We start from the raw sequence: 20,864 nt of genomic DNA on the forward strand, positions 1-20,864 counted from the left end.
ATTATTGTAGAATAGACCAGTGTGTTTCTGACTCTTTGCAAAGTGTGCGTTTGATGCCGACCGGCACAGTTTAAAATCAACCATCATAAATCTCACGCTCTAAACTTCACTCCCAACAACAAAAAAGCAGGGCAAAACTCATATTTTCGGCACACCAACAGCAACCGAACAGTGCGCTGTCAGTCGGCTGTGCGAGATTTATTGCGGAAAATTCAATTTCAAGCTCTTCCACCACCACCCTCTCGTTTGCTTCCGATGAGAAGTTCCCTTTAAATTGCATCGAACCGCAGTTGCAGCTGCACCAGCACTGTTTGCGTGATCAGCTGTTCGAATGTCCGTGTCCGTGACTGACTGACGACTGGTCTGATTGCTTCAGCAGGCCAAAAACAAACCGACAACCCCAACCCAAGTGCAGTGGAAGAAATTTATTGGTCCGACGCCGTAAAGACGCACCATTTGCGGGGTGATGTTTTTGTATTGATTTTGGGACGCGCTTCTGTCCCGCCGCCGGCACGTACTAGCGCTGATGTTTAATTTTCCAACCCATTCTCCCCCCTCAAAGGGACTTTCAGACCAGGACCAGAAGCAGAAGGACACAAGAACAACGTGCAGCAGACCATCCTGTCCTGTGTGCTCCGAAAAACCCATTGGCATTGGAGGCCAGCAACTGCCAGCGGTGTGAAGTGACGCTTGCTTGTCCTGAATTATTTTCTTTTCCTCGCGCCCTTTCTTCCATAACGCCACGGTGTCCGTTAGAGCTTCTTTTTGTTTTGGGCGTGCGAGAGACAATACAAGTGCCCTGTCTGTGTGTGTGCTTCCCGTGTGTGTGTCTGCAGTGGAACAGTGTCAGTGCGTTTCCGGTCCCTTTCTGTTTGCTGAAGCGTCCAGGTGGTTTTATAGGATAGACAGCAGGAAACAACAACACACACACACAAGATGGTGCTAAGCGAAGGACAGCTGGCACTGTGCACAGTGTTCACCCTATGGTTGGGTAAGTAGTAGCAGTGTAGTTTGTTTTATTTTCCAGTGATTGAAGCGATTTGTGATTGAAACGGGGAAAAGGTCGATCGTGACGGATGGCTATAAGTCGGGGGTTTCCATTGCATTTATTTTCTGTTTTGAATGGTTGCATCCAGCGCGCCATTACTCAAAATCGAACTGGGGGTAATAAAGGACTTCAAAGGGGTTATTGAACTTCTGGAAAAGCCTTAGTTTTTCCTGCAATATTGCCCACAACCACCACACCTTTAGCTGAAGAGGACAAACGACAAAACCGAACGTTGACCCAAACGGCCGCGCCAAAGTCGATGGCCTTTGGTTGGCCAAACATTGCGCCTTGGTGACTTGTGACGAGGGCCCTTACCACGGGGTTACGACAGCCAAGCACACAGCACGCCGTGAAACTGTGTGTCAACAGATATGTCAATCGGGGTGCGTTTTCGCGAAAAGAAAAATCGGTTGGTGTTGGTCTGTTTGTGTTTACCTTTCCAACCTAACACAACCTTGGGCCACTGTCGACCATGGTGGCTTGGTGGCTAACAGTGTGTGGCACACAGTTTTGTGCAGGTGCGTTAATACAAGACTTTAAACACACACACTTAGAGTCTTATCGTCAAGCATATTCCAATGTTAGGTAACTCAAACATCTTGACACGTTGGAGGATTGCACAAATTCTTGGAGTTGTTCAAAGTCGTCTCACGATATGATTTGGTGGGAGTATCTAAAGTGTCTTGTATTCTTTTAGCACGAGAACTGTAAAATTTTGAATTTCAGGAACAAAAGTCAAATATTTTGACATTCATATTTTAGTCGGAACATTGCTCTATACACGATATCAGATCTCTCTGTACACATTATATATGATAACCTTGGCAGGCATAATCAAGGTTTTATAGAAGGAATTACAAAGGATAGTTAAATTCCACTAACCCATCAAAATCCACTTTGTCAACGAATGTTGAATTTCAATTGGAAAAGACGACCAAGTCCTATCTTAATTCAGAAAACTGACATATCCAATGAAGATAAATTAAGTCAGGAATTTGTTGGGTTTTAATTCCAAACAATCTGGAATCCCAAGATCCAGCAGCAATTCAAAATTTGAAATACATAAAATAAGTTCAGAAGATCTCATATCACTCCAAGGAACTCTAACGACTTCTCTAACGAATCATTTAGAATCTCTAATGCCTCAATTAAACCTTTCAACCTTCATTGAATGCTCCAAAACCAATAGGCCAAGGCATCGAAATAGCTCTGTTGTGCCAAGCGATCGCCTTCAATGTGCAGAGTTTGACATCCCGAGCATAATTGGAGTGCTACAAGATGAACCGAATTTTCCTCACAACAATAACGATAATTAATCAAAAATCATCTTCAATCTTGTTTCTACAAACCTACGACGGCACTCTCATTCATTCATCATCACCACCAAGAGCAACCTTCACCGGTGGTCGGTTTCCTACTTCACGCGTGGCTTGAAGAGGTATCCTAAGCTCGATTCGATCTTGACCATCGACAATTGCTCAGTCACGAATTTAAGAAAGCCTCCTTCCATGGTGACCCTGATCAACAACATCAACATAGCATTTAACACACACACACACACACACACACACACACACACACACACACACACACACTCACTCTGTCTCTTCTCTCTCTCCGGCTAATGATCGGTGCATCAATCACTTCCTGCATTTTGTAACCAACCTTAGCGCGGGTTTTGCACGATTCGTAGTGGAAAGCGATGCGAACAATTTGCTCTTGCACCGTATGCACTATTGGTAACGTTGGCTGTGTACTGCCTGCCTACAAAACAAACGCTAACCCTGACCCGTTTCATCCGATCGGTGGTGGATGCTTCAAATGCTCCAAACGTTTGCGAACGTGAATCAGATTCCGCTCAGCTCGCCCTGGCGCGTATAATCGAGCCCGTTAGCCCGAAAAGCCCGTCAACATTGTGCATTATTGTGTTAGCGCCTTTGCAAAATAAAAACCGACCCGATACACAGACCAACCCGAAGAAACGACCGAAATTCCCTCGGCACACATCTTACGCCGGGCAGCCACAGCGAGCACAGGGCAACGGGAAGACACTAATTGGTGATTATCAAATTACTAATTCAATAAGTGCGATGGTGTCACTACTACTCGCTGCGGTCTAGCATCTGGCTGGTGAAGTGTTTATGTGTATTTTTTTTTTTGTTGTTGTTGCCTCTTCTTTCCCTTCCAGCTCACTGTCGGGCGAGCGATGCTGAACGTCGGTCTGCTAAAGGACATTTGATAACCCTGAGAAGAAAAAAATACAATAATTTTGCACAGCTTAGCCCAGAGCCCGGTCTGGTCTGGCTATGCGCATTCATCGAACCATGACCCAATCGGCGATGATGGGATGGTATTTGCCCCTAGAGTATATTATTAAATCTATTAGATTTGATGATGAGTTGTCTAGCGGCCATGCATCATTGCAGTTAGTGCAGGGCGAGATCGATTGAATTAACAATCATGAGCAATCGTGTGTAGTAGCAGGGAAGGAAAACTAGAACAAAATCGTTGTGTATCGTTTGTCAAGAACATGAGTTTACATCTCCAACAACGACCAATGTTTTCCCAATTTTCGTTAATTTTTGAAACACCATTCGAGACCTCTTTCTTTGTTCAATTTAGTGCTCCACTACGCAAAAAGGCTCAAACCTGTGGCATTTTCCCCCACTTTGCCCTTATGACTTAAATGAGCTAATTAACAGCAAACAACAGAGCATTCCAACCCCTTTTCTTCCACCATGTGATAAGGGGCAACATGTGTCATTGCTGTCCTTACTCGATCACCACCCCTAACGAAACCCGAAGAACCAGTAAAGTTCGGCTGATTAGCAAACTTCAGCAGGTGAAAAGAACAAGCATTCCTGGTAGCAAAAAAGGCCGCCCAGTCGGCTTGCAGAAATCACGCCATTTCTACGCACGCCATCGTACGCCCTAAAACTCCCCACCCCTCAAACACCCTCCGCGTGCGTGTTTTATGGAGCTCGTTGTAGCGCGAAAGAATCTCTTCCGCCACTCTCGCAAGGCAAATGCTTCGTCGGCACGCGACAACCGAGCGGTAGCGGGCGGAGCGTTACGAAACGGTGTGAGGGGAGTAGAAGTGAGAATTACGGTTGTAATTACACTACACAGGGGGGTGGAGGGGTCGTGTGTGTATATGTGTATATGTCAGTTAAAATACGTTATCGTTTGTTTTCGATTTCGTTGACCGGCAACTGTCTCGTTTGCTGTAGCGTTACCTAGCGTTACGTGTGAGTACACTTAGTGATGACATCGGCGAACGTTCGCATGTCACTCGTCCGTTTTTTGACTGATGGACAAGCACAGTCAGAGGTTGTTAAAAAGCTTCAAGTGAAAGCTGTGCAAAAGCAACCAGAGAGTATACGAAATAGAACAGAGAGATTTGGCAAGAAGGAAGCGACGAAACTGATCTAAGACTGTAATGAAAAAAAAACGCTTTAATTAAACACTTCATAAACTGAGGTACAAATTGAAGCATTCAGTCACGACCACGATGCACGGCAGCTAAATTGGATCATCCTCATTCGATTACCGTACTCGTACGGGTGCCCCCTGGTATGGTTTGTTGTCATCCTCCCTTCCGAAATAGTAAAGCTCCACCTATGGTGAAATGCCCCACCAAATGCCGCACCAACAGCATGAAGTTCAATGTCAAAACACCCTTGCAAGTCCCTGATCGAGTTAATGCAACAACAGACAGAGGCATGAGACAAAAGAGGCCCCCGCCAGCTCCAGCTCCTTACTGCCCCTCATACTAAGCCAAGCCGGCATGCGAACACTTGCGCCACGGAATCAAATGGTCGGGCTTGGCCTTCGCGAGCGGGCTTATGCTCAGCCCTGCACAAGCCAGTTCAACCAGTGTGCACCCTTTTAGTAGGTCGATGGTTTTGCTGCTTTTGCTATTTGCTCCTCATGCTGAACCGAACACGGTACGGGGTGGGATGTTTTGAATCATAAAGTGCTAACAACCATGTTGTTGGAATGCATTGAACATTTTTAATTGATTGTAAAAAAACACAAGAAACAAACCATTCCTATGCAAAGTGCTAATGACTAGAGCAGAACTGGAAACACTCGGTTACCGGATCACGATCACGCTGTAGACTGGATGACACACGGTTTGCTCGTTTAGAGGTCGCTGACGATTGGGGATCAATCGGTGTGCGGGAGACCATTGCAGCTCATTCGCTATAATGAACCATTATTAGGCGCATAAACATGACTACATGACTGCTAAACACTTCACAACGCGCGACGGCGTCATATCGCACAGACACACACTCACACCGAGCGGCAGCCTTCGCAGGCTCAACGGTCAGGTCAGTAGGGCTGTTCCGATTGATTCCGCGTAGCACTAGCTCATTATTAATGCATTATCAGCCATCAGACAACAACAACGACAGTGGACTGACTTTAAACGCACTGAGGAATCTGGGTATTGGTACCGTGTTACTCAACGCTCATGTTCTTGAAAATGGTGCTAAAAATAGCATTTTTAGCATACGCCGCACGATTGATTAGTATTTTCGCTGTTACCGCGAGGAGCACGTGAAAACGGCGTCCGCGTGCCGGAAAGTCATTGGCGGCCTTCGGAACGAGCAGTGGCAAGAAGGACATCCGCAGTACCGCCCGATATTCGGGGAAGGGGTCAGCGCCCTAGCTGACGCGGGGTGTTGTTCGGACTGACACGTCATCAGTGGGGCGACACTCGCTGGACGGATTGCCGGGTGGCGGTGGTTAAATAACTTGATTGATTACATTAATTGAACGCCAAACTAATGGTGGCACGGGGCGTTGTTCGATGACTCGTTCGTTAGCGCACGACAACGAGAGTGAGATTGCATGAGGGGTGTTGGTGAGGGTTGGAGTGTGATTGGAGAATTATTACGTAAAGTGCGTACTGTGTCGCCCAAGGTCACTATTTTCGAACCATAGGAATGTTAGGAATTAAGCTTTTGCGCTGAGCTGATGTTGTGGGTCACAAGGTTTTTTGTGATTTTTTTTTTTACACTTTCAAAGCTCAAACAGTTTGTTAAAAAAATACTTAAAAGATGATGTGATAAAAATCCTCAAGAAACACTGTACACTTGACTTAAAGTATAAGCAAGAAATAACTTTGATCGAACTAAAGGCAATTCCGATACGATTCTTCAAAGTATTACAGACATTGAGACGAAATCGTTTATAACATGTTTTTACTTAAACTTAGTGGACTTTAACGCTCTGATTGTAGAATTCTCAAAAAAAAAAAATAAATTAGACCAGTTTTGCTAGATTATTTTATCAACTTTCCAAGGCGTTTTATATTGTTGTGCAGTTTTTCGGGAAGTCTGGTGGCAAAGCTCTAACAACACTTCAAAGAAGTCCAGATAATTATAAGCATTTATGGGCGTTTCTCCACAATCTTTGATTAGAAAGCTCAAAAAAAGAAGGTTCTCATTGTCTACTAGAAGTGTTAACTTCATAATGAAAATAGCAAGATGAGTCTGTCTTTCTGGTAGAGGGGCCCTTTCCGTTGTAAGTTCGTAGGCTGAAATTTCAGCCTGTCAGCTGTTTGCATTCTATAGCAGTTTTCGAGCAGCTATCTAAGTGAGTATAATATACAGGTGGGCTTATCTCAAGGTGTATGAATTTAGAAGGCTGATTTTTATCGCTTCTGCTTCTGAATGAAGATTTTAAAAGTATTTTGTGTATTCGTCAAGCCTCAAGAAAGCTTGTTTAAACAAAAGTTTTCACCTGGACTACATACACTTTGATTCTAGATTCCACCACGTGATCTATTTAATGCACCTTGGAGTATCTAATTTTAGCTTTGAGGCTAGAATAATCTAGACTGAAAATTGCAGGCTAGTTTTTTGTGTGGTTTTGTATGGAGTGTTTACATAATTTCAGCCTCCAACTGTCAAAATCTATACAAAAAACTGACTAAAATCGTGAAGGGCCCCAGAATCAGATTATTCCAGGAGGCACTATCAGATATCCTAGAACACTATCAGAACATACACGGAAAACTAGTATGACACGTCTGTACTGACCGGAATTTATTTCTTTAATATCTTGAATCAATGGACGGTGTAGAAACTCCTAATACAGCGCCTACCACAACTATATGGACAGTCGTTTTTCGCGATTTGCGGAAAATCCATAAGAGATAGTTAAAAATAATAAATCTATGAGTTGTGCAGAATACTATTTCACATCTTTGTATATTTTTTTCAAGTTTTTTAAACACATTTTTACACGACTTATGACGAAAAAACAAATTTATGGTCGTACCATAACTATAAAGACACTTCGAAAAACAGGTTTTATGTGCTAACTAACGCATTTAAAAATCGTTCAAAAATATAAATAACATATTCTACAATGGTTTTAAAGAAATACATTTTTGAACGATTTTTAAAAAGTGTTTTTATAACTTATTTTAAGGTTTTACGCAAACCAAAGTATGTAAAAAGTTTTTCAAAAATTATTTTGAAATTGCCATGAGAGCCTTATCAATTTTCTGAACAACGGTTCAAAACTGATCCGATCAAGCGACACAAAAAGCTCAACAACGATTTTTTAGCAGAATATAAATATTTGCTGCCGTTACATAAATAGTTAAGGAATGTAATCCTAGTCTGATATTTTTTTCCTCCCACCGCCCACTTCACCATCGATGTTCTCTTAGACCGCTACAAAGGCGCCCGTAAATGTTTTGGAGGAAGTGTAATGTTTATAGTTATGGTACGACCATAAATTTGTTTTTTCGTCATAAGTCGTGTAAAAATGTGTTTAAAAAATTCGAAAAAAAAGAAGATGTGAAATAGTATTCTGCACAGCTCATACATTCACTGTTTTTATCTATCTCTTATGGATATTCCGTAAATCGCGGAAAACGACTGTCCATATAGTTGTGGTAGGCGCTGTATTAGTATGACAGAAAAAAGCATGGAATTTTCCAATGAACACTGATGTCCAAAATTTGTTCTATTTTTGAGACTTCAGCTTCTAGTTCGTTTGAAAACTTGATAAAACCGTTACTATAAATTAAAAGCCGAAAAATATCACACATACTTACTTCAAAATGTCACAAATCAGTTCGACCTTTAATCATTGGTCCCAAAACCCTCCCCTTTGTCCCCTTTGTGAGAAGTCCACATAAGTCAGGCCGTGCTGATGACATCTAACAATACAGTGTGCCATTACGATACCGCTAGTCGCAATTTCCATTTCCAGACGGGGGAAAAAAGCAAGATCTAATCTTGACTATTTAACCCCTTTGCTTCCGTTGGTACACTTTTCGTTTGACCATTTTTTCCTGTCACCTTCTTTTTTGAGACGGATAAGCTGGACATTTTCCTAGCTTTTCGCACCCAAAAATGTGTGTTTATGTTTACACGAGTGTGTATGTGTGCACATTTCTTTTTCCGTACCGAAAATTCTGTATTGTAATGGTGAAGAAATCGATCCTCCTCTCACTCTCTCTCTCTTTCTCCGTTACCTAACCTGCTTTATATAATCCCAGCAAGGACGGTGAGAAGGCAAACAAACACACTGGCTTCGCTTCGTTTACACCTTCCAGTGAGTCAATCTTTGTCCAGCACACCTCAGGTCGACGCTAAGCAGACAGCAAGAAGCGAAAGCGATACCTTTTTCCGCGTTCTTTTCCTCCCATCCGTTTATCATTATTACCTTCTTGGAACTCGACAACCCCGAGCCAGAATTGATTGATTAAAGAAATCTCATTTGTCTACTGGATTCGGCCTACTAAACAGTAGTAGTAGTAGTAGAGGTAGATTGGTGCCTATATGTTCTTCCTAGGGATTGGTCGCTCCCTCAAAAAAAGCAGCTCCATCATTTCGTCACACTAGATACTGGCCATTCCTAGCAGCCTGATAGTGTCGGTGTCGGTTGATGGGCGAAAGAAAGGAACTAAAAGGTAGACGCACCACAGGACAGGACCTTCGTGACAAATGAGCTGGTGTCGGGCGTCTCCCTCCGATGGGAAAGTTAATTTATCTTTCAATCCGTGTATCGCAACGGAAAATTTGCGTGTGTTTTGTGCCGTTACACTTTCTTACACCATTGGAAGAGTGGTCAATTTTTTGGGAACAGTCCATTTAGTTGTTCTATCCTTTACGTTCTCCACGCCACTCATCCTGTGGGAATACTTTGCCTTGCACAGCGCTCAGCCAAAACCTTGAGCTTATCGATTCACTAATACGTAGTGGTTCGTAATTTGACTGCTTATCGTAAATCTTCGCCAAAGTTGACCTTTGACGTAATGGTGTTCCCATTCGATTGTACGTCTATTCTTCATTTCTGATTAGAAAACGGGCAGCCCTGTTTTCCCCGGCGCCCTTTGGTGTCTGCCCCGAAAATGTCCGAAAACATTCGCCAAGAACGCTATTGACAGGGACGAAGGAGCAGGAGCAGCGTGATTGCGAGTTGGCGTGTTGGATAAACATTTAGCCCCGTGAGTCCCTTCGCCAGAAGGGGTGTTGGAATGTACCGGAAAAAAATGTTCACTACTAAGACACTACTGCTTGCTTGTGGTTGTCAATTCCATTTCTTTTCCAGCCCGAGTAGTGGTGAACTTGTGACGGACTGACGCCGCCAAAATGTAACAAATGAGCTCGCATTCGAACACTACTTTCCTCCGTGTCTAGAGTGACGCTTTCAGATGTTGTGAATTTCTCTGAATTAATGATACAACTTTCAACTTTCCTCCCTGCGCCGGAAAAGATCATCCAACCGTATAAAGCACGTGCGGAAGTAATTTGGAAATGGACGTGAAAGTGTCCATTTCCTGCAACCGCCAACCATTTCACATGTCTCGTCTCTCGGGAAAGGAATCGGGTTAACTGTCACATTGACACCGAAATCTAACCGGCCTGTGTCCCCTTTTTAGGGGATCGCTTCAAAATGGCGATAATGGACCATTTAAATGCGTTGTCCAGCACATGCGACACCGTGCCGACCGGGAAGGGATCGAAAAGGGGTTACACCAACGTCATAATGTCATAATTAGCGGTAAATCCTGAACCTGCTGTCGTCGTGTGTTCCGGTGTGCTAGTGCTGGGCAGTGCGGCCCGAAAGGGAAGGGATTCTCTGAAGACTGCCCGAAGACGATTACTCCAAATTGCGTCCTACACAAACGAATGTGCGAAACGTGCCCACGTGGGTGTGAGGGGCAAATATTTGTTGAACCATATCGCTGCAAATGGTGCTGCTGCTGCTGTTGCTGTTTGCTTTCGAAACTGGATAAGACCGGTGGACGAGCAAGTCGGCTGAGGCTTAGTGTAGTTTGAGCAAATATTTTGAAAGTGATCTAAAACTGATTGGCCTTCGTTTGCTCCGACTGGTCGTTGTTTGCAGTACTTGATAGTATGTTACAATTGGAGCTCAATGTACAATGACACATAGTGAAACTTAATACTAAAAAGATAAACTTTGTAGTTGGCAGGTAATTTTGAAGTTGTTCCAAATATACCTTTTTACTTTCTTCGCTCTCATAAAAACTAATTTACTTCCATCAAACCAACCCATCCGCAATCGACCAGTGCAAATTCCAGCCTGAAAAACTGACCACCCAATTGATCTGCATAATTTGGCAGCACTGGTCCCCGTTCGCTTTATTAGGCACAATTGCCAACACGGGCAGTGTACTGCATTCGAGCACCGATTGTATCGACGAAGGACGATTTCCGTCGCAATACGTTACTGGGAAAAGAACGGGCGTACCGAAGCCCCCCTTCATCAGCGGTACGATGCTTTGCCAGTGTTGCCAAACGGCTTCAAAATACTATTCCAATGCCACCGAGCAGTGAACCAATGGGTGGAAAGGACGCAAAAAGCAAAACGTGAGCGAAAACAAAGTATACACACGGGAGACACGTGATTTCCGGTGTTGTGCAGTTCGTGCCAACTCGTGATTGAGGATGTCCGTAACCGGTTTACCGGTCCGAAGGTACGCTGCTGTCCAATCCAGCACAGCACACCGGCCGCCGTTGCCGAAGCTAAACGCTTTCGACGCCAAAACGCAACGCTCCACTCGGTCTCGCTGCTTTTTCCCAGAGACCGGGGAGGCCGGGGAGGACTAGCGAGCGTTACAAAATGACTAATTTCGGCCGTTCGACAATAGCTCGACCCGGGTGCCAAGAATGGGATTCACCCCAGGCCACCAGCACCACCAAGGGAGGGAGGGACTGGAAGGATGAACGACGGTGTAAAATTAATTTGCATATCGGAAATCGTTAAGCTTCACGCCAAAACCGTTACCCTCCCGCTCTCTTCTTTGTGTTTGGTTTGTTTTTGTGCCTGGGTCTGGCGGTCTCGGAGGCGCTTTCTGTCTCCATCTTCTGCAGGCTTGAAGTTAGCTTTATTGAAAGGGTGGGTGCGAGGAAATGCGCTTCTTTCCGGGGAAATGCGCTAGTTGTTTTTCAACCCGGTCGTGCTGTCACAGCAGCAGAGTATGTTGACCTGTGGGCGGTGCGGGGTTTTCACACTGCATTTATGATCGGGTGTTATAAATAACTTTGATGGGCATTGATGTTATTTTCAATGAACAATTATTTTGATGAAAATTAGTAGTAAATTACAATGCGTCAAATTCTATAATGAAAAAAGACGATTTTCCATTATGTATATCTCAATTTGCCAGTTTGCTCAAGTAAGCGCCTAAAAGTATGCAATGCGCGTTATTTTTTCAACGTTTTAATACTTCTACAAGATACAAAATTCCAGTTGCACTTTCAATCATGAAATCCTATTGGAATAATCTATTGTAAAGATATTGTATACCTTTCGGCGTTTTAAAGTATTTATTTATTTAATATAATAATTTCAACACAATTTCTGGAGGCGGAATGAGCTACAAACCAATCCCGGAGCTGTAGAAATAAGCTACAAAAGCAACGCTAATCCCTTAACAAGCCATCTAAAAAAGGAACAAGTATCAAACATCGAACAGGAACAGTGACCTAAATTCAACATTTGATCCAACAACAACCAACTCAAATCGAAACACGAACATAAACAACAAACATCGAATCCGACCGTTTCGCACGTATGCACTAATGCACAAAACTAACTGAAAATGCGGCACAAAAAGAAAGCTGCCTCCTTTTTTTGCCTTCCAGACACCAGATCCCAAAAGCAAACGAAACACACAGCATCCTTGTTCTCAGCTGTCGTTTCCTTTTTTTTTGCTTTTAAGAACACACCACTGAAAACTAATGAAATGCAGCAAACGATGTGCAACGACAAACCGGGCCTTCCGGTGCAATTCCTACTCCGCCGTGTGCTCTTTTTGCCACAGTGAAAGGCTGACTCAAAATCTAGGTTAAGAATTCATCTTCCAGGCATCTCTGTCCCAAAAAAAAGGAAAACCTATTCTTTGTGTACCTTCCAAAAACCACAACCTAGCCCTAGCTGGCAACAAGCCGAGCGCGAGCACACACACAGGGAAGTGCTTTCGAGCTCGAAACCATCGCCACCACCGACTTTTCCATTGCACTCTGGTGTCGTCTTACCTCAATTGTGGGCGATCGTGACAAGTCTTTGACAGCCATTACGTGTTCCCTTTTTTTTGTTGGTCCTCTGGCTTGTTCCTTTATTAGACCATATTTAGTTGCTTCTTTGCATACCTTCGGGGGGCTGTCCACAACCAGTTCCATAATACATTTTCCATCAACAATATAAAGCAAAGAGAAGACGAGACATAAAAGGACGAGAGAGAGAGAGAGAAAAGCAAAACATGCCCAACGAGCAATGTGTCAGTGCCGCCGTACTTCTTGCTGCAATGGTGGCCCACTTCCGGGGACAAATTTGACTGACGAACACATTGCACGATGTCACCCGGTAGGTGTGTTTATGTGTGTGTGTGTCGTTGTTGGCGACATGTTCTCGATAGATTGCGACAACTGCTGTCAGGTCAGGAAGGAGCAGCGTCGATTGCTTTACCGTGCTGCTGCTGAGGTGATGGTGGTGATGATGTTGTATTTGAAAGTTCCCTATCCATCCATCAATTAATTCGATTACATTGCTCACCACCTGTCAAGATGGAAGTTTTGGATAGGCATCATTGAAGAAAAGCACCTCCTTTTGGTGTACGCTATTGATTTAGGTTCAAGTTAATTTTCCCAATTGACGCTGAACGCAGGTGTGCACAGGAAATACTACTCTGTTTCCTTTAGTGTCTTTTTGCGAAGCAATATAAACTAATTACTTTATCGCTGCTATTTTCAAAGCAGCACAAACACTCCCACTCCAGATTTGTGTACCATATCGGACTATCATATTTCTTGGAAGCAGTATACCAGTCCCCTGCGGCGCCCTTCTTTGCCTGGCCAGGTATAAAAATATAATTAAAAAAGCCGAGCTCCACACCGACAGTTACTCATCGGTTTTGTGTTTTCTTTTTTTCGGGTTCCAGTTCCGTTCCCAATTAGCTAATGGAACTCGTAGGAATGACATTTTGGTTCGTGTTTTTTTTTTGCCTGTTCGTGTCATCATAAAGGTGTGCAGAGGGTGGGGGCTAGAGACCATAAACCTGGAACTGTCCGGCAGTGAAGCCATTTTGGTATGAGAAATTACCTAAAATCACACACCAGACGTACACACAAAAAAACAAACACAAGGGAAATAACAGATTTTTGCAATGATTTGCCGAAAACGATTTCACGCAAACATGATCCCTAATTCAAAAGGGGAATTTACCTGAGGATTTGATGTGTGTTTGCATATAATTAGTGACAATTTATGAACAAAGATAATGCCGGGAGATAGAAATCGTATTAAAATTTGGATGAAATTGCTTCAAACTTTAAAGCGTTCTGCCTGGAAGCTTCTATTTTGAAACCCATCAAATAATTATTTACTTCTTCTTCCTATCCCATCTTCTAGGTGGTCTGCCTTTGATGTACTCGCCGGCGCCCCGCGGTGACTGTGATAATTGCTGCCCCATCCGGGAGCCGAAGGATATACAGTTCTTTCTCTTCACACGGTAAGACCGCACGGTCACCCAAATGGCAAATCCGACAATATGCAACCATTAATCCGTCTCCAAACACCCCCATCCGCACGCAGCCAAAACCCCGACACCGGTGACACCCTGTTCGTGTCGGACAAGAAGCACCTCCGGGCGTCCCACCTGAACCGCACCAATCCGCTCGTCATCTATCTGCACGGCTTTTCCGAGCGGGCGCCGGGCGGGGCGGGCGAAAGCAGCAAACAGATGAAGGATGCGCTGCTCGCCGCCGACGACTACAATGTGGTGCTGGTCGACTGGAGCCCCCTCACCGCGCTGCCCTGGTACGTGAACTCGGTGCAGAATGGGCCGCGCGTCGGTCGCTACATTGCACGGTTCGTGCGGTTTCTGGTGCTGTCCGAGTTTCCGCTCGAGAAGATCCACCTGATCGGGTTCAGCCTCGGCGCGGAGGTGGCTGGGTTCGCTGGCAAAACGCTGAACGAGTGGGGCCTTAAGCTGCCCCGCATTACCGGTAAGTTGGATTGGTTGGGTTGGTTGTTCGGGGGGTTGAGCCGTGGGATTAAACAAACTTGGAAGCAACCGTTCTCGACGATGCTTTGGGCAAGCGGGCAGATTCAACAATGGTAAAACGGCGCCACCGTAAGCTCCGGGAAAGGAAATGGGAAAATGATAAAGTGGCCACCGTTTTCCACTGCGTCCCGGTTCATTATGGAGAAAAGTTCCGGACGGTGAGCAAACTTTGGGGGAAAGGCTATGGAAGAAAAAGAACCTTAAACTTCTTGCGCTACACCACTGCAGCTTGTAACGAAAGTTCATCTGTTTCAATGATGCAGGAGGTAGCATACAGCCTCACACACACACATACACACTGGAGTAGTGGATTTTGTATCGCGTTTTGTTCTCCCTTTCCTTCTTTGTTGCAAAAAAATCAGTATGGAAAACTTTGTTGCACCATAAATAGGCCTTCGTTATAAAGCAAATAGGCTTTTCTCCTTTTTCTTCAAGAAGATTGTGCCTTATTCAGAAGCCATCGCAACAAGCTTTCGCAGATGAGACTATGAAGCCGTTTAAATGTACTTCATTATCCAAAATTACTGCCCTTTCCAGCATAAAAGTATGCAAACTAACTTTATTGTAGTTTTATTAAAGTTTCAGCCATCGCAGTTTCAGTTTCAGTTTTATTAAAGTTCAGTTTTATTGAATTTTTTTCAGCCATTTTAGCCCGTAAATTAGTCCCATTTGATGCTGAAACAGTCCCAAAGGAACCTGTACTAAATATGATTTAGTAAATAGGGGAACAGGAAGCGCAAAGGCCTTGCTTCATATTACTATTGAGCGTTGGGCAAGCCTATGTAAATGATTCTTCTAGATGTATAATACGACCCTCGAGGTACGACTCTTTCGAATTACAATGATTTGCAGATACGACCATTTTGATTTTGACAGTTAAAAGGAATCATTTATAAGGACTTGATGTATTTTTTTTTTTAGTTTTATGCTGATAACCGTTACATACACATTTATAAATTCCACAACTACCCAATCTAGAATCTTTATGGCATGTAAATGACTTTTGAAATAAGATTAATACATTATCGAACATTGTTTTATATAAAATACACGATATCATAGATTTCGACACTTGAGCTCTTCACTCCAACGACTTTTTCGACTTTCGCCTGGGGACATTTTTTTCAATTTCAAGATCAAATACAGTCTTATTTCGTGGATCGCCTGTAGTTAATTGATTACAACATGTTCCCTTATAGCTAATCATATGTAAAGGGTACCAAAATAGTGACATGAATCCCGAAAATTTTAATTCAAGTTTCAAATTCCCATCAAAATCCATCCTTGAAAATAGTTATTCTCTTCATCATCAAAGGACAGCACAAGCTGATGTAAATACTTAGAAAGTATGCCAACTGACAGCATTCGCTCTAAGGGCTTGGTACTTGTTTCGACGCAACGTATCGCAACGCATTGCGTGACGCTCGCTGGTATCTGTTCGCTGCGTTCTGCATGGATATGTCAACACATTTAACAAAGAAAAACATCAACAAACAGCAATACAGGGTTTACCTAGCCAATCAGGCGTCGTCAAAACGTTATCGGTCGCCGTAAATACTTTTTCGGGCGACGTAAACCCTCAATTGGGCACTGTCATTTCTATTTGGGCCTTGTGAAGTAAGAATCGGCCAAAGTACAGAATGAATTGGGCCTACTTTATATTTTGTTGCTTTCTAGCTATAAAATAATACTTTTTTGCGAGTAGTTTAACTGATATGTAAGAAAATTCACTATTTTTAAGTTTATTTACATAAAAAAATATTCAAAATCCTTTTTTAAATTTTTAATTCAACCCCGTACAATGCAATTTGGTTTTATATATTTTTTAATACAATATGTTTGGTGATTTAATTAGGTAAACATTTTAAAATAACACATAATACAGGATTTACCTAGCCAATCCGGCATCGTCAAAGCGTTATCGGTCGCCGTTAATACTTTTTCGGGCGACGTAAACCCTCAATTGGGCACTGTCATTTCTATTCGGGCCTTGTGAAGTATGAATCGGCCAAAGTACAGAATGAATTGGGCCTACTTTATATTTTGTTGCTTTCTAGCTATAAAACAATACTTTTTTGCGAGTAGTTTAACTGATATGTAAGAAAAATCACTATTTTTAAGTTTGATTACATAAAAAATTATTCAAATTCTTTTTTTTTATTTTTAATTCCACCCCGTACAATGCAATTTGGTTTTATATTTTTTTTAAATATAATATGTTTGGTGATTTAATTAGGTAAACATTTAAAAATAATACATAATAAGTTAAACAACATCCAAAATACGTATTTTTAAACAACTTGATGGATCAAACACACCGGAGCGACCGATTAGAGTAGGACGCTTTCATTCTGTACTATGCCCGATTCATACTTCACAAGGCTCGAATAGAAATGACAGTGCCCAATTGAGGGTTGACGTCGCCCGAAAAAGTATTTACGGCGACCGATAACGCTTTGACGATGCCGGATTGGCTAGGTAAACCCTGTAATGCCTCTTATTTATAGGTTCTGATGTGATTATAATGTTAAATTACAACTGTAAAATCATTTCCAGTTCTGCTCAAAACAGTGCAAAGCATATTTTTCGCTTTTTTATTGCATATTGCATACTGACCCTGTTTTGCAGCAATTACGAAATTACTTTCTCTAAATTTATTTTGTTTTGTTAATCAAATTATTTAGTAGTCCAACTAAACGCAAAACTGCGCTCGAAACAATTTAACGTGAAAAAATATCGATTTTCACCCGATATGGTTAAACCATTTTGACAGACGCGTCACGACGTGCGTCGAAATAGAAATTTTTCTACTTTGACGCTGCGTCGTGCGTCGTTAACGCAAATCCCATACATTTTGGCAAAATCGCAACGCATTGCGTCGGAACAAGTACCGCTCTCTAAGAGCAGCTGGCATTTGACAGCTCGTGTGCGTGAGAGTGATGGTGAAAGAAAGACAAAGAGAGAGAGAGAGACAAAAAATGGTCCGATTACAGTATATGCTCGGTAATCCGCACTTGATTGATTGATTTTAAATTCTTATTTTTGTCTGGGTTTATGAGTAAGTTATTACATTACATACGTTTTCATGTTGTAAAAAGAAACCTTGTAATTTAAAAAAAAATAGAAAGATATTTATCTTTTTAATCATAGTACACTATTTTTGACCAAATGATTGAATTTGATTGTCAAAAGTGCGGATTAAACAGGTGCGGATTACCGAGCGTATACTGTACATACAACTTCGCGCAAATTACCATTTTAGATACTCTCAGAAAATAATCATTGCAGCATTGAAAAAAAAGAAAAATCAACTCAAGAAACCCTGCAAAATAGACCACACACAAAAAACTAAACCACAATATTCAGCTTAAGCATCGTGCTCCTCCGTCCCCTAAATCGAATAAATCATAAGCTCGTAAACGGAGCCCAAACCATTCCTAAATTCCGCGTGAAACGCATTCCCAGCCCTACGATCCTCTCTTCCAGCCGCCAGCCCTAGACATCCTATCAATATCATATTAAATCGATCAATCATTAGTATATTCCAACTATTTCGATGGCTGGCTCATCGCTCGGCTCAAAAAACAAAACAAAAGCACTAAATAAACTGCCTCCTGGACCAAACCAAAACCAAACTATATCATCGTTTGTGGCCACTGTTCTACTCTGTTCTGCTCTGTTTGTTTGTGTGTTTGTGTCCCCATCACCGAGAATCGAAACCGCCAGAGCACAGGCCATTTATTTCGCCCGACCGGCAGCAAAGGAAATGACGATAAAAATTTATACGCTATTTATTTATTGCTCGCATTCCATTCGGGCCGTTCCTTTCACCCGCCCGAGGTCCTCTCAGTACAGTAGCAGTGCACGCCGTTTAGCCACCGTCGAGTCCATTTCGATTCGGTCTAGCGTCGTAAGAACGGCACACGATAGTTTGCTGACCCTTTTTTTCCCTCCCTTCGACCTGGCACCTGGATTCCGGGGGACACAACTGCCACTCGATATATATAGTTTGGGTACGAGTGGCGTACGAGCGCCATAAAACGCAGGGTTAAAAAGCTTTCCAGAAAGCGGCCACCTCCCCTCCCGATAAAAGCTTCTTCATACATCGCGCATCGGGCTTTGGGTGGCTAACCCATTACGATCGCGACGTCCAAAACGTTCGCCATCAAAACTTTTGCCGGTGGGCTATAAATCAACGCAAAGTATGGGCACAGAAGGTATCTGGGCTGTTCCTTCCAGACAAGAAAACTAGAGCAATAATCTTGGCGGGAGCAAGAGCAAAACAAGCCGGACACCACATGGCGTTGAAGAACGTAGAAGGGAGGACTTTTGATTAATTGCATTACGGCCCGAATGTGTCCTTCATGTTGATAAGTTCTTTTTTTCTTTCCAACTCGTCCAGGTTTAGATCCGGCCTTCCCGCTGTACGTGTTTGAGCGTGCCTCCCAGCGTCTCAGCCCGAAGGATGCGGAGTTCGTCGACGTCATCCACACGGACGGCGGCCTGCTAGGCTATCCGTGGCCGCTCGGGCACGTCGACTTCTACCCGAACGGTGGCGTCCCGCTGCAGCCGGGCTGCGCCCAACAGGAGCTGGCCAAAAACCGTTGGCTGGGTGTATTTATTGGCTGTAGCCATGCCCGGGCCTGGCAGTACTTTGCCGAATCACTCACCCGCCCGCAAGGCTTCCTCTGCGAACGGTGCGAACCGACCGACGCGCCGGCCTCCGGTGCAGCGAGCCGCTCGACCCGAGACACCAACAACTGCACCATGACGCGGGAAGTGTTTATGGGCATGTACACGGATCGGACGCTGCGCGGTAAGTTCTACCTCAGCACCAACCCGCAGCCACCGTTCGGGAAGAATCTGATGCCGCACGAACAGCAGCAAAAGCAACAGCAACTGCCGGTGCAGCGAAAATCCTAAAATGCCAAAATGCTGCGCCCAGCTTCCAGGTAAAGGCCACAGGCTGGTGGTTGGAAGCTGCCGCGCACGATAGTGTGTAGGTAGGTTTCTTATGCAAATTAATAATAAATTGTAAAATTTTAAACCCAAACACACCGAAAAAAAACCTCATTTGAAGTGGCGCAAGAAAGGGTAAGGGGAATCTATGGTAAGTTTTGCAGGACGTTATGCGAAGCTTGTCGTTTGCTTCCCGTTTTGTTCATTTTTATCAAAAATTCATAGCCCGTTGCCGAAGGTCGGCCCTGGACGGAAAGAAAGTGGAAAGGAAAAAACCACAAGACCACCGTACCTTTCCATAACCACATCATAATGTACGAGAGGCGGCCGGGCCCGCTACATAATGGGCCCCGATTTATCCCCCTCCTTCCCGAGCATTAACAAGGCTGCTCGACTTGCTTCCAAAACTGCCAGCCAGTACCTGCCCTACTGATAGTCTCATTAAATTCTCAACAAGCAAACATAAAAAAATAAAATCTTCGAGAAACGGTTCCCCTTTTTCACATGTCCTTTACGCTTACAGCCGGTTAACCCGTTTTGTTTCATTATTTATTGCCCAACCAACCAATCAGCCGAAATGTGCGATAGCACAAACACACACACACACACACGCTGGCCTCGGGAATGGCACCCGGAAATGAGGTGTTGATAGGAACTGAACGTGTAACGGGGAAATTCATGGAAAAAATTACACTCGAACACTGAGCGCTGTTTTGGCACTGCCACACAGGAAGTGGTGGAATATTGGAATGAAATTGAAGGAAATAAGATGCGAGATGTGATGGTGGTTTGGTGGAATGATGAATTGCGACAAAAAAACGGAGAGCAAAATTGCGTTGCTTATCACGTGTGTAATTATTTATCAGACTGTCATGATGAAGGTAAATGTTCACAACAGCTGTGGAAGATGTATTTATTGGAAATGGAATGATAAATTGAACTGCCGGATAAAGTAGGGCGTTACACGAATGTACTAAATTGCTACATTCAAGCAAAATAACACATTGTAACATTAGCAAAATAGAACTAATTTACTCTGTGCTAAAACCCCATCCCCATTTGGGCTAGCTTCTTTGCACACCACAAATCCCTGTGCTTAATTTACGATAAACACAAATTAAGTCAGCAAACACACCCACTGCGAGGGGGGAGAGAAGACATGCAGCGAACGGGACAAAAATCCCACCCTATCGTACCACCGGAGGAAGTTTATGTCTCCCGCGTGGACGGAAAGAAAGCCGACAGCTAGCATGAGCTTGGTTGCACGACGCTCGAACGCTCCGCCTGACACTG

The 20,864-nt window shown here is 43.5% G+C and overlaps 2 protein-coding genes across 3 annotated transcripts in view; one reads left to right on the forward strand and one right to left on the reverse strand.

The window, feature by feature from the left end:
- Window positions 1-20,864, reverse strand: part of LOC5667995 (secreted protein C) — a 50,100-nt gene that overhangs the window by 16,916 nt on the left and 12,320 nt on the right. The gene's annotated exons all lie outside the window — the stretch shown is intronic.
- LOC1270804 (lipase member H) lies at window positions 905-19,563 on the forward strand. Its single transcript, XM_061657670.1, has 4 exons — window positions 905-991; window positions 13,958-14,057; window positions 14,141-14,553; window positions 19,015-19,563. Exons 1-4 carry the CDS (start codon window positions 937-939, stop codon window positions 19,533-19,535), a joined length of 1,089 nt encoding a protein of 362 aa, XP_061513654.1. The 5' UTR covers window positions 905-936; the 3' UTR covers window positions 19,536-19,563.

Source organism: Anopheles gambiae, chromosome 3, assembly GCF_943734735.2.
Source record: "Anopheles gambiae chromosome 3, idAnoGambNW_F1_1, whole genome shotgun sequence".
In the NCBI taxonomy this organism is placed as follows: domain Eukaryota; kingdom Metazoa; phylum Arthropoda; class Insecta; order Diptera; family Culicidae; genus Anopheles; species Anopheles gambiae.

Excerpts from the sequence above, each read along its gene's own strand:
- LOC1270804 (XM_061657670.1), top strand. The coding sequence starts at position 937 with ATGGTGCTAAGCGAAGGACAGCTGGCACTGTGCACAGTGTTCACCCTA. Across the intron at positions 14,058-14,140 it reads CAGTTCTTTCTCTTCACACG|CCAAAACCCCGACACCGGTG; the intron begins GTAAGACCGCAC and ends ATCCGCACGCAG. Across the intron at positions 14,554-19,014 it reads TAAGCTGCCCCGCATTACCG|GTTTAGATCCGGCCTTCCCG; the intron begins GTAAGTTGGATT and ends CAACTCGTCCAG.